The following is a 14,397-nucleotide window of genomic DNA, read 5'->3' as shown; positions in this document are numbered from 1 at the left end:
CCTGAGGTTTTCCCAGTTTTCCTCTGTAGAGAAGCCAAACTCAGCACCGAAACCAAATAAAACCCCAGAATTCCAGCTGCCCTTGCATCCTTCAAGGGATCATGGAGAATAATTCCTGCATCCTACTGGATAGAGAAGGGAAGACAGGAATTACAGAATCAGGAAGTCATTTAGAACCTCAGAACACCAATAAATCCCTAAAATAGGAGCCACACCTTGATTTGTTTAGTATTCCTTTCAATGGATGCAACCTTTGGAAAATCCACCTGTATCTCTTAAATCCAAGTGCTTGGGGGTTTGGGAATGGCTTCCAGGTGGCAGCAGCTCCACATCCCCAATCCCACCCCTTTTCCTGAAAGATGGATTCCCATCCAAAGCTGCCTGGGGCCCCTCCCACCCCACAGAGAACACTAGGATATGACAAATGCTTCACTCTTTATTTGGATTGGGATCACTGGGACATTCCCAGAGGACAGAGCCTTTTCCTGTACATTGCCAGGAGCATTCCCAGGGCAGTCAAGCTCAGCAGAGTGGCTGCTGTCAGCAGGAGCCCCTGGATCACCACAGGAATTCCACCAGCAGCACCTGGAAGAGACAAAACCCCCACTCAACACTCATTTATTGGCTTCCCAGCCTCCATCCAATCCTTGGGAATCTTTGGGAAGGAGCCCATAAGGCAGCTCATTCCAGAAAGTCCCTCTGTGAAATCACTGGGAATTCACAGTGGGATCAGCCCCCAGGCAAGGCCAGGAGACACAACCCCACAGGGACCCCACAATGACCCCTACCCTGGTGGGTGTTCCCAGCTGCTCCTGGACTTCCAGAGGGGCTCATTAATCCCTGAGCTGGCTCCAGGATTAGCAGGGGTCCCACGGACACATCGGCCTCAGTTGGCCCTGAGGGCCCACCTGGAAAAAGAGGGAGTGAGTATCCAGGTGAGGGAATTCCTGCTTGGGCTGGAATTTGGGAATTGCAGGAAGATGGACACCAGAAGAGCAGAATGCCAGGGGGTTTAAATGCAAGGACACAGCTGGGATAGAATAATGGAATGGTTTAGGATGGAAAGGACCGCAAAGCCCATCCAGTGCCATGAGCAAGGACACCTCCCACTACCCCAGGTGGCTCCAGCCTGGCCTGGGGTCACTTCCAGGAATGAACAATGGCATTTCCCAAAATCCCCCCAGAGTTCCCCTCTTGCCTTTTAAAAATCCCTAAGGACAGCGGAGAGGAACCCGGATTGTCCTTCAGCTGTGCCAAAAACCCAGCTCCCAAACCCGAGGGGACACCTTTGGGACACACCTCTCTGGCCAGGGCCGTCCCTCCTCACGCGCCTGCCCATCCGTGCGGCCGGAGCGCGGAATTCCCGGGAATCTCCTCCAGGAGAGGGACAGCTGCCGGTGTCACAGCAGCTGCAGATGGCTGCAGTGCCCTCCAAAGGTGCCCACCTGGAACAGAGTCACCTCTGACCCCCCTGCTGCAGGCTGGGGTGGGTCCCCTCCCCACACCAGGGACACTCACAGGCCACTGGCTTTGCTGAAGGAACAGGCTTTATTCCAGGGATTCGGGGCTTGAGCTGCCGGGGACACCCGCAGGTGGCAGCTGATGTAGAGCTGGCAGGGGAAATCAAGGGAAATTCATTAATCATGGAGATTTTAGGGCTTTTTTCCATGGAGAAAAAGCCAAGAAAGGAAGAGGGGTGGAAACAACAGCTCACCAAATTCCCAGCGTCTCCGGCGAATTTGAAGGCGTCCACCAAGAACCGCAGCGACTCCAGCCGGGGCCGCGGGGACACGAAGGCTGAGCCGGTGTCCTCTGCCCTGCTGTCCACCAGACACCTGGAGAAAGGCTGGGAATCACTTGGGAGTCTCCACAGGAATCTGGGATTCTCCAGCCAGCCCCAGAGCCCAGCCTCACCCGCCCAGGTCGATGAAGGCGTAGCGGGGGGACGAGCTCCTGTCGGGGGTCGCGGTGGCCACGCACTGATCCACAAAGAGCCGCAGGGGCACGTGGCCCTCCGAGGTGACATCGGCCTGGAAGCGGAGGCTGTCCCCAAGCTGGAAGCCATTGGAGAGCCTCTCTCTGCTCCAATCATCTGGAATGCACATCCCAGGGAATGGGGTCACTTTGGGGAGCTCCCAGGAGCGTGGGAATGGGCGGGAACCCTGTGGGGTGGATGTGGCTCCACTGGGGCTCCCAGGAGCCACATGGAACGGGGACCTGAGGGACACAAGGCCACCAGGGTTGCACCCACCATCCATGAGGCGCAGGGAGAACCGGAGCCTCTCCTCTGCCGCTGCTGTGGCGTGGAACGGGGCCCACGTGGGGTGCACGGCACCGCTGCTCACATTGCTCCTCCTAAATGGAAGCAGTGGGAATTACCTGGGGTGTCACCGGCACCTCAGGGCCATGGCAGCATGGGGACACCCCCAGCACTCACCTGGGGTAGTGACACTCAATGGGGACCTCGGCTGGGGTGGTCCTCACAATAAGGGGGTTGCCAACACGTGTGGGCTTGTAGAACAGGGTGGTTCTGTAGATCAGGGAGTCTGGGGTCACCTGGAAGGAGGGTTTGGGAGAGGAAAAAAATCAGGAAAACAAACTTGGCTCCAGCAGGGATTGTGCTGGGACACAGAGGCCACAATTCCCAGTCCTAGGGGACACCAGAGAGCTTTGTGCTGGCATCCCGACAATGTACCAGGCTGAAGGAGGCCACAGAACCTCCAGGACATGGGCACCTCACCTCAGGACCCATTATCCCATAAATTCCTGCATCCAAACCCTCTGCAGAGCGTGTGCCTCGGCCAGGATACCCATACCCCAAAATCCACCCCTGCTCCAAGCACTCCTCACCCCAACCTCTAGGGGTGACACCCGGCCGCGGTGGCACTCACTCACCTGCAGGGTGCTGCCACACTCGTGCAGCGCGGCCACGAAGGTGACAAAGGCCTGGGCGGGGTTTGGGGACACGGGCGGGCAGGAGGCCGTGCCCAGGCTCAGCTCCGCCTCCCGCACCGGGCGCCCGGTGCCAAAGAGGTCCCTGCGCACGGTGACCGCCAGCTGCCCCTCCTGGCAGCGCACGGCCACCGCGGGCCGCGGGGACAGCGCCCGCAGCTGCGACAGATCCACCCGCGCCCAGGGCTGCGACACGCCGGGGACACTGCTCCGGGGGGAGTCACCCCGCAGCCGCCACGTCCCGGAATTCCTCGGGGGAAAACCCCAGGGATCGGAGGATGCGGCCGGAGCCAACACCCAGCAAAGCAGAGCGACCCCAAAGCTGCTCCCAAACCCCATCCTGGCCCCAGGAGAAGCAGTGCGTGGAAAAGGGAGCAGTCGGGAGCTTTTTATGGGAGCATCCCGGGGGATTTCCCCCGCAGGGATAACGGGATCCAGCTGGGCATCCCACTCGGGATAACGGGATCCAGCTGGGCATCCCACTCGGGATAACGGGATCCAGCTGGGATGCAGCTGGCCCCATCCCTCCCGAGGGTGATTCCCTCCCCTGCAGCCGGGAATTGTCCCGCTTGTCCCATGTCCTGCACGGCTGCGGTGACATCAATGCCATCAGTGTCCCCCTGGCTCCCTGAGCCGGAGCCCATTTTGGCCAGCGAGGCTCTCCCGGACATTTCCCCCCTGATCTTCCCGGGAATTCCCCAAAATCCAGGCGGTGCATTCAGAACTGGGGATGTGCCAACCCCTCCCGGGCGCTTTGGGATCCTCCCGTGCCCGATTTCCCTGGAATTGTGCCTGGCTAATGAGGGCACCGTAACGAGTTCATTTGCATGGAGAGCAGAGGGGCAGAGCCGGCAGGAGGAATCCAGAGATTAATTAGCCTGTGAATGTTAATTGCGCTGATTGGCACCGCCGCTGGTGGGCACGGGAGGGTGACAGTGGCCCTGCGCAGCAATGGCCCTGGGGACAGTGCCATCGCCCGGCCAGGGATCCCCGTGCCCTGCGGGAATTACCGGGGAATTCCCACTCCTCATCCACAGGGATGGGGGAGCTCGGAGGGATTTTGGCCTCGGGATTTATTCCTGGTGGGTTTTTTTACCGGGAAACGGGGCTGGAGCATTTACCTCCCTCTTCCAGGATCTGTGGGATGGGTTTGGGATGAGGGGACCCACTCGGGTCACTTGTAGGGGATGAGCCAAGCTCTGACCTAGCACGAATTCCTGGTAGAAATTCTCACAGCAGGTCCTGCTGTCCCCTGCAGCATCCATAATGTCAGTCCCACATTCCCACATCACCCTCTGGCACCATCCCAGTGTCCTGGCATTGTCCCAGGTGTTTCTAAGGATGATGAATAAATGATGGGACACAGAAAACTTCCCCAGGCTTCTCCATGAATTCCACAGGAATGGGGCCTGGCTCATCCTGAAGCTGCCCTGGAATGTTTTATCCAGGGGGATGGGGCTGCCTGGGGGGCTCCAGAGGGCTCCAGAGGGATGGGAGAGGATATTCCTGTATCCAGAAGGATACAGGGTGATGGGAGGGGATGTTCCTGCTCCCCACAGCCCCATTGCCTGTCCCAACATCAGGAATGGCCCCGGAAACCCAGGATTTGATCTGCCCAACCTCTGTGGGACCCAGGTTTCCAGGGATGGGTGCCTGCTCCCAAAGCACCATTAGTGCTATTCCAGACTAAAGGATCCAGGATCCCAAAGAGCTTTGCACAGCCTCATCCCACGCTTTCCCTCTCCAGCCTGGATTTCTCAGCCTCTGGAACAGCTCAGCACCTTTGCAGGGGAAGGTCCCAGCCCTGTGGGTCACTCTGTGGTTGGTGCAACAGCCCCAAGAGCTCTTCCACCCTGAAAGGTGCCTCCAGCTCCAGAGCGGCCACGTCCTGCACCAAGGGGCCACTGGGGTGGATGCAGGAGCAGTGCTCTCCCCAGGAGGCAAAGATCACAGCCCTTTGATGTTGTACAAACACAGCTGAGCCCAGCAGGAGCCCTCCCTGAGCCCTGTCCTGCTGTCCTGCTGCTGGCCTCCGCCCCAGGCGTGTTTCTGCACCGCTGCTCCTGGGCCATGCTCCGGAGAGCCGGCCCTGCGCTGCCTCCTCGTGCTCTTCCTCACGGATGTTACACTCGGCTGACCCTCGGGAGCTCCACTGAGCCTCTCCACAGCTGCTCCCCGTGCAGAAGCCCGTGTGTGGGGCAGCAGCAAGGCTGGAGACCATATGCCCCAGCACGGGGACAATGAGCCACACACCGAGACAGCGCGGCTGTGACGGGCCATTGTCATGACTGATGGCACGGGGACTCTGGGGGGACAGATTTTCACAGCACATAAGCCCTAATGAACAGAGAAATAACTTCCCGTGATGAAGGAGTTGCACAGAGTTCCAAAAGCCTGCGAGGAGGAAACACTTGATTGCCAGCAAGGCCATTGAGCAGTAGCCAGGCAGCAGAGCTGAGATCTGTGCATCTTCCTGCTGGCCTGGAGAGCGGGGAAATGAGCCAACACTTCAGTGGAGGAGGAGGAATCAGAGCACGAGGGGTGCTGGTGGAGCAGAACAGGCTCCCAGGGCTGGGGGCTGCACATCTGCCCTGGAGCTGCAGCTTCACTGCTGCAGAGAGAGCCAGAAATCCATGCAGCCAAACTGCATCTCCTGCAGCACCCAGAGTCCATGCAGCCAAACCACATCTCCTGCAGCACCCAGAACCTGTGCAGCCAAACCGCATCTCCTGCAGCACCCAGAACCTGTGCAGCCAAACCGCATCTCCTGCAGCACCCAGAACCTGTGCAGCCAAACCACATCTCCTGCAGCACCCAGAATCCCCTGCAGCCAAACCGCATCTCCTGCAGCACCCAGAATCCTCTGCAGCCAAACTGCATCTCCTGCAGCACCCAGAACCTGTGCAGCCAAACTGCATCTCCGGGAGCACCCAGAACCTCTGCAGCCAAACCACATCTCCTGCAGCACCCAGAATCCCCTGCAGCCAAACCGCATCTCCTGCAGCACCCAGAATCCCCTGCAGAGGGGAAACTGAGGCACAGAGCCAAGGAGTCATTCCTGCAGACCTGGGCACCCCAGCACCAGGGGAAAAAAAAAGCTTTGAAACTCATTGTTGGTCTTTGCAGCTCACAAGTTGGTTCCCATAGGGAAACTGTTGTCTAATACTGGCTTGAGCACACAGCACAGCCTTCCCCACTGCCTGGGAGGAAGCTTTGCCACAGGAGCTGCTGCCGAGCCACCTTGTATTAGAATTTACTACAGCTCTGCCTGGAAGCCTGCCCCGTGCTTTCTATTTTTAGCTGCAGGCAGACCTATTCATATCAGTCAGTGCTGAAACTCAGGTCCTTCCACAGCTTTGGTGCAGTAATTCAGGGACATGCATGAGGCCAGGTTCTCAGCTTTGAGGACAGCTCACCAGGATAAATAATAAAGCCATGAGCTGTGTGATCTCAAGGCTGGGGGGACACAGGGTGTGCTTTGCTAAAGGCATTCCCATCACACACATTTATTCCACAGGATCACACCACTGCTTACGTGCAGAGCAAAGCAGGGACCTGAATGTGATTTACCAGCTCATAAACTGCGAGGAAAGCAGGAGAAATGGGATGAGAGAGAGGAAAGGTCCAGGGGAAGTGGAAACAGCTCCACAAGGTTCCACACTGGTGGTGGTTTACCTGCCTGTTAATTATTTCATCCCAAAATGCTTTTAGAAGAGAAGAACTTAATTAGTGCTCAACACAGGACAAGTAAAAAACGTGTGCTTTTGCAGCTGGCCACAGTAAACATACAGAGGGTAAATCTCAGAGGTCTGCAATAATTCAGGGTGATTTGAGTAAACCAATGCAGCAGCAAGATACAGATTGTTATAAGTGCATATTTTATTATTGGCTTTTCACAAATATTATACTGAATATGTATAAGGTTAGAAAACTTTGTTGTATTAATATAGTTTCTTTTATTTCAGTTATCGATGAAATTAAGAAATAGTGGAATAATACACATATATGTTAGGCTATAACATGATATTAAAGCTCAAACTACTTTTGTTTATATAACCCAGAGACTGAAAAGATAGTCAGAGACACCCCACACACACATTCTTAAGATTATCTTGTCCTCCAAGACCCCCAAGAGAAGAATTTATTGCATCTTTACTGGAGGATATAAAACCCAGTGGCACCAAGAAGATTGATCTATTGGGAAGGGGGCAAGGTAAAAAACTAAACAAAGGAACATCAAAAAACTTAAGAAGAATGTATGAATATGTATGAGAATTTATGGATATGAAGTAGGGTTCTGTTTTTAAGGGACAATCCTTTGTCAGTAAGGTGAATGCAGAGACACCCGGCCATATCTGTATACTTTATTTTTATCTCCTAATTGTACTTCTATTAAACTTTTAAATCCTGTATAAAAGTATGTGAAGCTCGTTTTTCACAAGATGTTTGGTGATGGAGCTCCCAATCAGCCAGACCTTGTTCTAATGACACTCCATCACGCTTCCCCCTTCACGTGCGTGGCAGCACGTGCCTGCTCTGCTCAGGTAAATGACAGTGTGACAAATAAAAGCTCTCAGCAGTGGCACTGATACACACCTCCTCCCCGAGAGCTGCCCACTGACATCATCACTGCACTTGATGGCAGCTGAACTCAACCTTGGCAGAGGAGAGCTGAGCTCACAGCCAGCCCCAAGGCAGCTCTTCTCTCTGTTTGCAGCAGAGACACAGACAGACACTGTCAGCCCAGTGCTGAGTCCCCACATGGCTGCTTGGGACTCATCTTGGTCACAGGGGTCAGGAAATTGGGACAAGGGCCTGAAAAGCCTGGAAGTAACAAAGCTCTGGATCATCCAGGCCCAGCAATGCAGCATGGAGGGCAAAACCATAGAGCAACCATTGTGGGTGCCACTGGTGCCACCAGCTCAGCAGCACCACGAGGAGTAAGTGAGAAATCCAAAGGCAGGCATTTATATGGGCAATATCTGTGGGTTTCATCCCACCAGTTTTCACAAGAAGGAAACACCTCACAGAGCAGTTAGTGGGATTCATCCTTCCTGGCTGCAATGATGATTCCTACTCCTGTCTGCAGCAAGCAAGGAGCCTGAGGCTCTTCTGCTGCAGGGTGCTGCAGTCAGAGAGGACCCAGGAGGGTCTGACCATGCTTGCACACACAGCTGGTCCCCATCCATTGCCCTTGGTCACTCAGGATGGCACTTCTGAAGGCAACCCCAGCCCTCCTGCCCCGAGGTGTGAGCACAGCAGATGGAACAAACACCACTTCTCCCATCCATGCACTTCCCAGGAGAAGCAGTGTCAAATTAATGGACAAAAAGAGCCCAAAACAAAACAACAAGGTGTGTGTGTGTGTGAGCATATTAAGTCCTTTTTCCATCCCCAGTTTATGCTTCAGCTGCTACCTTGAGACTGACACAGAAGCCAATGCACCATTTGCTTCACACAGCTCCTGGGATCTCCGTGGCACCGTTTATGCTTGGGTAACTCAACTTCTGGAGGCCATTAGGCAGGGTAATTTCACCAGTTCCTAAGCAAATGCCTGGAGGGGTCCTTGCAAAGCCAGTTCAGCACAGCTGAAATATGGAGGAAATGTTTGTTTGAATCCTAAGGAGAAATGTAATGACTGCTTTGTAGTAAAGCACATTCGAATCAGTCCCACTTTGGCTGATCAAGGCACAATCTCATCAGCACTCTCCAAGAAGAAATACTTCTGATCCAGAAAGCGAGCTTAACATCTTTGTGGGAGAGTTTTCATCAACTGACAACACCCATTTTGGGAAAAATTAGCTCACAGCATCACTCAGGTGCAGATTTTAAAACAAGGGCATTTTTATTCTTTTTTCTATTTTTTTTCATTTTTCTTTCCTTTTTTTTTTTATTTTTTTGAAAAGGCATTTTCCATTTGATGGGCCCACCTCCACTGAGATGCCAGCTGGCCAAACACATCTGGGGGCTGTGGCCTGTTTATTCATTGATGTGTTGGTGAGAACAGGGCTCTGCAGAGCAGCTTCCACATCTGTGTGTGGCTGCTGGGGACTGATCTTGGTTGCAAGGCTCAGGAAATTGGGACAAGGCCCTGAAAAGCCTGGAAGTAACAAGGTTCTGGATCATCCAGCCATGCAGCATGGAGGGCAAAACCATAGAGCAACCATTGTGGGTGCAAGGAACCAGGGTAAGTGCCACTGGTGCCACCAGTGCAGCACCACGAGGAGGAATGAAGTGAGAAATCCAAAGGAAACACTCTGGGTTCACTGGCAGCTTGTGAACAGACAGGAGAAATAGCCCAGTCCCTGCTGGGGTGTCTGTACTGATGTCCCCAGAAGGACACAGGTGTCAGGAGGGATGGTTCCCAGCCCGTCCTGGGTGACAAACCAGCTCTGCAAGTGGCAGTAGCTGGAAATTTGTTGGATCTTGCCATTTTGAGGTGCATGTCCTCCTCAGCAATGTTTCTCACAGGAGGATGGGTGTGCTCCTCACTCTCCCTCAGAAATGGGATAAAAGAAGCAGAGAGCTGCAGCAATGGGTGAAAACAGCCAAGTTTATCCCATGGCTGATGGATCCGAGCCTGCAGGCTGTCTCCTCCAGCTCCATACCTGTTCCTCTTCCCAGCCAGGCCCCTGCAAAGGCTGCTTTCCTTTAGTCCCACCTCTCCTTTCACAGCCAAACAGGACACGAGGCAGGTGGCTTGTTAGAAACTGTCCCTGCACCATCCAAACTTGTGAATCTGCAACGTGCATTGCATTTTAATAGATGTCTGGGGACCTGACAGAATTCATTAAAACAGAAGGAGGCAGGACAAGTAGGAAAGGTGCTTGTGAAGAGCAGCAGGCCAGGGTGTACCAGCAGAGGTTGAGGGAGATGCAGGAAGAAAGCAGGGGGCTATCAGTGCTCCCCTTGGTGTTTTATCCAGGCACAGACTGGGACTTGGCCTCGGCAGCTGCCAGCACTTGTGTGTGCTCCTCTGTGCAGATCTTTGGCTAACAAGTGTCAGTGCCAAGCCCTGGACCTGCTCAGGGAGGAGCACGTGGCAGCAGAGAGCAGGAGACAAACCCCAAGAAATGCAGCTTCCTCCGGCTGTGGGACAAAGCGTGGGGCTGACACAGCCCATCCTGCCCAGGGGCCGAGTGTCCCTGCAGAGGAACCTGTTCAGGTGGAGGCTTCAGGCCAAGTATGTCTGTCCATGCCCTTGAACAAAGGGGTCTGTCAAACCCCCCCATCCCATATGCAAGTTTGGGTGGAACCCAGAAATCCCTGGTGCCTTGCAGGAAGGGGATTCTTTCACTGTCTGCCCCTGGCAAGCTCAAACCTCTGCCCCCAAGCAGCGAGTGAGGCAGGAGGACTTGGCCCCTGGCTTTGATCTCCTCTCCCAGGGGCTGTGCTGTCCCCAGCAGAGGGGCTGCTGTTGCTGGGTGGGGAGCTCAGCTCCCAGCTCCAAGGGTAGCACAGAGCGTGATTTGCCTTTGGTAATTCCTACTTACCTTCCCCCAGTGTTTAGGGGCTGCTTGATCTGCGTGGGATTTTTTCATCTTTAGCACCGACAATCCTCTGATACTGCCTGTGCTTTTCTTTGACTCTAACCAGAGCCCTGAAGTTGTTTCTCATATCAAACGCTCCCAGTCAATCTGATTTTTAGAAAACACAGCGTGTCTGGGGAGAAACCTGCAAAATATAGAACACATTCCCCATTTGCATCTGAATGTTGAAAAACCCCATCACTCCTCTATGGCACATCATATCAGCACTACACCCGCCATGAAATATTCATGGCCATTTATTATGATGTTGTTTATTAGCCTCATAAAACTTTCCAGCAATCAGTTTCTTTATTTGCTCAGCCTGCAGCATGGATGGGTGCTTTTGTGTCTCCTTCAGTGCTGTCAGTGTTTGAATTAATCCAGGGCCCCTGTCACCATAAGAACACCACCACTGCTATCCTGAGCTCAGTCCATCCCAGGCTGCTTGTGGCATCAACAGAGCAATGATTAAGAAATGTAGGGTGACCATGACACCCTCTGCCTGTATTGGGTTGCTGGAATGACATGAAATTCAACCCAAGATTGACTTCCTGAGCCCAGTGGGACAGCACAGGGAGCAGAGGAGTTAAACTGTGCTGCCAGTGCTGCTGGGGTTGGGAGGGCAGTGGGACACAGCGCTGGTGTCACCGTCCATGCATCCTCCCTGTGAGGTTGAAAAAGAGAAGGAAAGCACTCAGTGAGGACAGCTCCTGAAGGTTTTATGGCAACTGCCAGATTAATGTTAATGTAAGCTGCTAAAAGATTTTCAAATGGATTAGTTCTCCATTTCCTCCTTGGCACCCTGAGGGTGTGCTGCTGGAGGAACAGACCTGGATCACCTCTGCAACCACAAAGTCCCCCCCTGGCAACGAAGCAGAGGCAAGGGCTGGACCTGGAGGGAGCATGTGAGAAAGAGAGAGATACTTTCTGGAACAGATTCAGTTTCTTTATAGCAGTTCTTTATAGCAGGACATTTTGTAAGAGTGCCCATTCTGAAAACCTTTTATTCATCCTGCCCGAGCTTGCGAGCCCTGCCCTTTCCATGAGGAGTTGAGTAAAAAAAGATCTCTGAGGACAGCAAGAGCTCTCCTTTCACAGGGATTGCAAAGCTGAGTCTCACTGGAGTGACCTTGATGCAACCTCTTGTTTCAAACACACAGCAAACATTTCTGTGTTGAACAAACTGCTGCAAGAGGATTCAGGCTCCTCTCTTGCCAATGCACTGGCGCTGCTTTTCCCCAGAGCGCGGTGCCTTCCAAAAGCAAACTGCACCAGAAAAATAAATAAATCTACTTTTCACATCATTTCATCTTCTGATAACAGTAATGAACTCAGTCTGAGGCATTACTGGGAATTAATGGCTGCCTGCCTCCTGACTCACCAGCTCTTCCCAGGCTAACATAAATTCCCAGGACCCGTTGTGAGCCACACATCACTGCTGAGCTGAAATGAAGTTGTCCAGAACCCTGGGGCAAATATCCATGGTGCCAGTGCCACCTGGAAGCCTGGGAATGGAGATGAGCTCCCAGATAAACACACTGCTCTGCCCTGATGGCTCACTGAGGGCAAGCACCTGGAGCTGCTTCCTGGGGCTCCCTGCAGGATCCCGACCCCAATTCTGCATCACTCCTCCCAAAAAATTCTGGCTGAGAGCAGCACACACCACCTTGGGGAGCTGCTCCTCTGGGTAATTAAACCCACGCTGCGTGCCTTACCTTTAACCTTTTATCCTGGCTAACTCTCACGATGCTCTGGTCTGAGAGATTAAAGAGCCTCTCTGAGGCTGCCCCTGGCTGCAGGCACTTCCAGACCATTATCACATCACCTCTAACCTGCTCTTAATAAACCAAAAGAAGATGCTTCATTACTGAAGCCAAACTCTGCAGCTCACACCTGCCTGGCAGTTAGAAACCATCGTGTCACACACATCGAGCCTCTTGGACTTTGTGCCTTTCCCATCACACAGCCTTCAGTGGGGAGAAGAAGAGCTGGTAAAATTGGCATGCCTATATATTTATTTAAATATTGAGATTTCCTGCTCTCCCAGCTGCAAATGTAAATTTTGTGTACTTAGATCCAGTAATTAGGGTTAATGACTAAAGAGCATTTGGAAATTGTGCAATTTGTGAAGTCCTCCATCAGAAAGGACCAATTAGATTTGCTTCTCCTTCTGAAAAATACAAATTTCTGTCACCAGCTGTTCATGGGACATGTCTGTCTGGGCTGCTTTCTCAGGAAATCTAATTAAATTTAGTTAAATTTAGTTAGATTTATTTATCATGTATTAATTACAGGCCATGCTCAGATTTCTGTGAGTTCCAGCACTCCACTGGCAGAACAGGTAGAGGGACGGCCGAGAGTGGAATATGTTTTAATCTGGAGGAAATACAGCTGCTACATCAAACCAAAAGGCTGAGCAGCTCCACTCCAGCCCATAGCTGGATTCATTTACTGCTGGCTCTCACTTTTGCTGGAGCCATCCATCCAGACCGCTTATTCTCCAAGGACAATCTCTGAGCAGCGCAGGCCAGTGCAGGAGAGAGATTTGTCTCCTGACAGATTATCCCCCGGGAGAACCAGCACAACGCTCCACGGCCTTGGAGAAGATGAGGCCTGAAAAAGAATTCTGCACTACAAACGTGTTCTTTGTCCCCTCCACAGGGAGCAGCTCTGCCCTTGGGCCCCTCAGGGCAGAGCTGGGCTCGCAGGGGCTCCCAGACCAGCACCCATCGCTGTGGGAGCTGGGCCATGGGTGCTGCTCAGCCCAGGGCCTGTAGCTTTGTCCCTCCTGGTGTTTAATTAAGGCAGCTTGGGCTTCCCAAGCAGTGGGGTGTGAAAGCAGCACCTCATAAAAACGTCCCAGTCGCTATAACAATTCTAAATCAGCTTCCTGGGATGCAGCTGGAACAAGCCCCCTGGAGAAGCCATGGCAGCACAGGGAAGGTTTTATTGGCCCTTAGTTACGGGCTTTGGCACAACCCTCTGCATTTTGTTCTCTGGAAAACAGCAAGAAGGAGCATCTGCTCCATCCAGCACTACATCACCTCCACCAGCAGCTCCCACACCTTGCCACACGAGTGCAGACACTGCAACAACTCCACTTTGAGCTCTCCAAACAGCCAGAAATCAACAGTCTCAGCTCTTTCCTCTGCTGTTTTTCTAGTGGTGACCCTTGCACAATTGATTGAAGCCTCCTGACACGCCAGCTGCTCCCAGGTTCCTTGCTGCAACCTTGAGGAAAGTCCCACAGGTCAGCAGGCCACAGACTAAGAGCTGCTGGGGTGAACAAGTCCCCAGAGGGGGAACCTCACAATTAAGAGCTTTTTAACCCAACTGAGCCCCTGCAGGATCAAAGGCTGCTGATGGAAGGCTGGAGATGTTCAGAAAGGCATGGTTAATTGTGGGAGCAATTAGCCTCTGCAAGAATTCACCAGGTACATGATGGATTCTCTGTGCCTGGAAGTGTTGGAATCTCAGTGGAGATCTTTTGGAAAGATAAGCTTCTGTTTGACCAGAGTGGATGGGCTTAATACAGGAATAGCCAATTTTATGCAAGAAGAGATGAACAGAATGGTCTTTTGAGCTGGAAAATCTCTAAAATCTATGAAACTATTAATAGAGAGTGAGACATTTCTAGTGGGTTTGACAGCTAGATGACAAATCTGTGTTAAATTCCACAGGATCCAAAGAAACTACTCAGCCTCGTTTTCTAATATCCTCCAAGGGGTTTCCCAGTGGGGGATTTTAGCTTTCCATTTTTTAGCTTTAGAACAATTTTCCAAATTGGAAAACTTCTCAACCTCCCCTCCTCTCACCTCCCCCTGCTCCTCCATCCTTTCCTCTGTCTCGGAGAGTACGTGCCGAGCTGTGCGTGGGTGAGCCCCTGGGAGAGGCAGCAGCAGCACAGCCATCCCAC

General features: G+C 52.9%; 1 protein-coding gene across 1 annotated transcript; it reads right to left on the bottom strand.

Moving 5' to 3' along the window:
• Positions 1–418: 418 nt before the first annotated feature.
• Positions 419–3,308, bottom strand: LOC107203772 (zona pellucida sperm-binding protein 3). Its single transcript, XM_015626153.2, has 9 exons — positions 2,896–3,308; positions 2,438–2,556; positions 2,252–2,355; positions 1,915–2,092; positions 1,715–1,835; positions 1,519–1,610; positions 1,300–1,445; positions 789–908; positions 419–585 (listed from the first exon to the last, which is right to left on the bottom strand). Exons 1-9 carry the CDS (start codon positions 3,289–3,291, stop codon positions 452–454), a joined length of 1,410 nt encoding a protein of 469 aa, XP_015481639.1. The 5' UTR covers positions 3,292–3,308; the 3' UTR covers positions 419–451.
• Between the last annotated feature and the right edge of the window lie 11,089 nt (positions 3,309–14,397).

The sequence above is a fragment of the Parus major genome, chromosome 4A (genome assembly GCF_001522545.3).
Source record: "Parus major isolate Abel chromosome 4A, Parus_major1.1, whole genome shotgun sequence".
Lineage (NCBI taxonomy): Eukaryota > Metazoa > Chordata > Aves > Passeriformes > Paridae > Parus > Parus major.
Note: the sequence above shows the minus strand (reverse complement) of the source record. Positions and strands in the feature narration are given on the sequence as shown.

What these genes read in the sequence shown, in the direction of transcription:
- LOC107203772 (XM_015626153.2), bottom strand. Translation starts at nt 3,291, where the DNA reads ATGGGGTTTGGGAGCAGCTTTGGGGTCGCTCTGCTTTGCTGGGTGTTG. An exon ending in ATTGAGTGTCACTACCCCAG is followed by an intron (nt 2,356 to 2,437) that starts GTGAGTGCTGGG and finishes GCTTCCATTTAG; the next exon opens with GAGGAGCAATGTGAGCAGCG. An exon ending in TTCAGCAAAGCCAGTGGCCT is followed by an intron (nt 1,446 to 1,518) that starts GTGAGTGTCCCT and finishes ACTCTGTTCCAG; the next exon opens with GTGGGCACCTTTGGAGGGCA.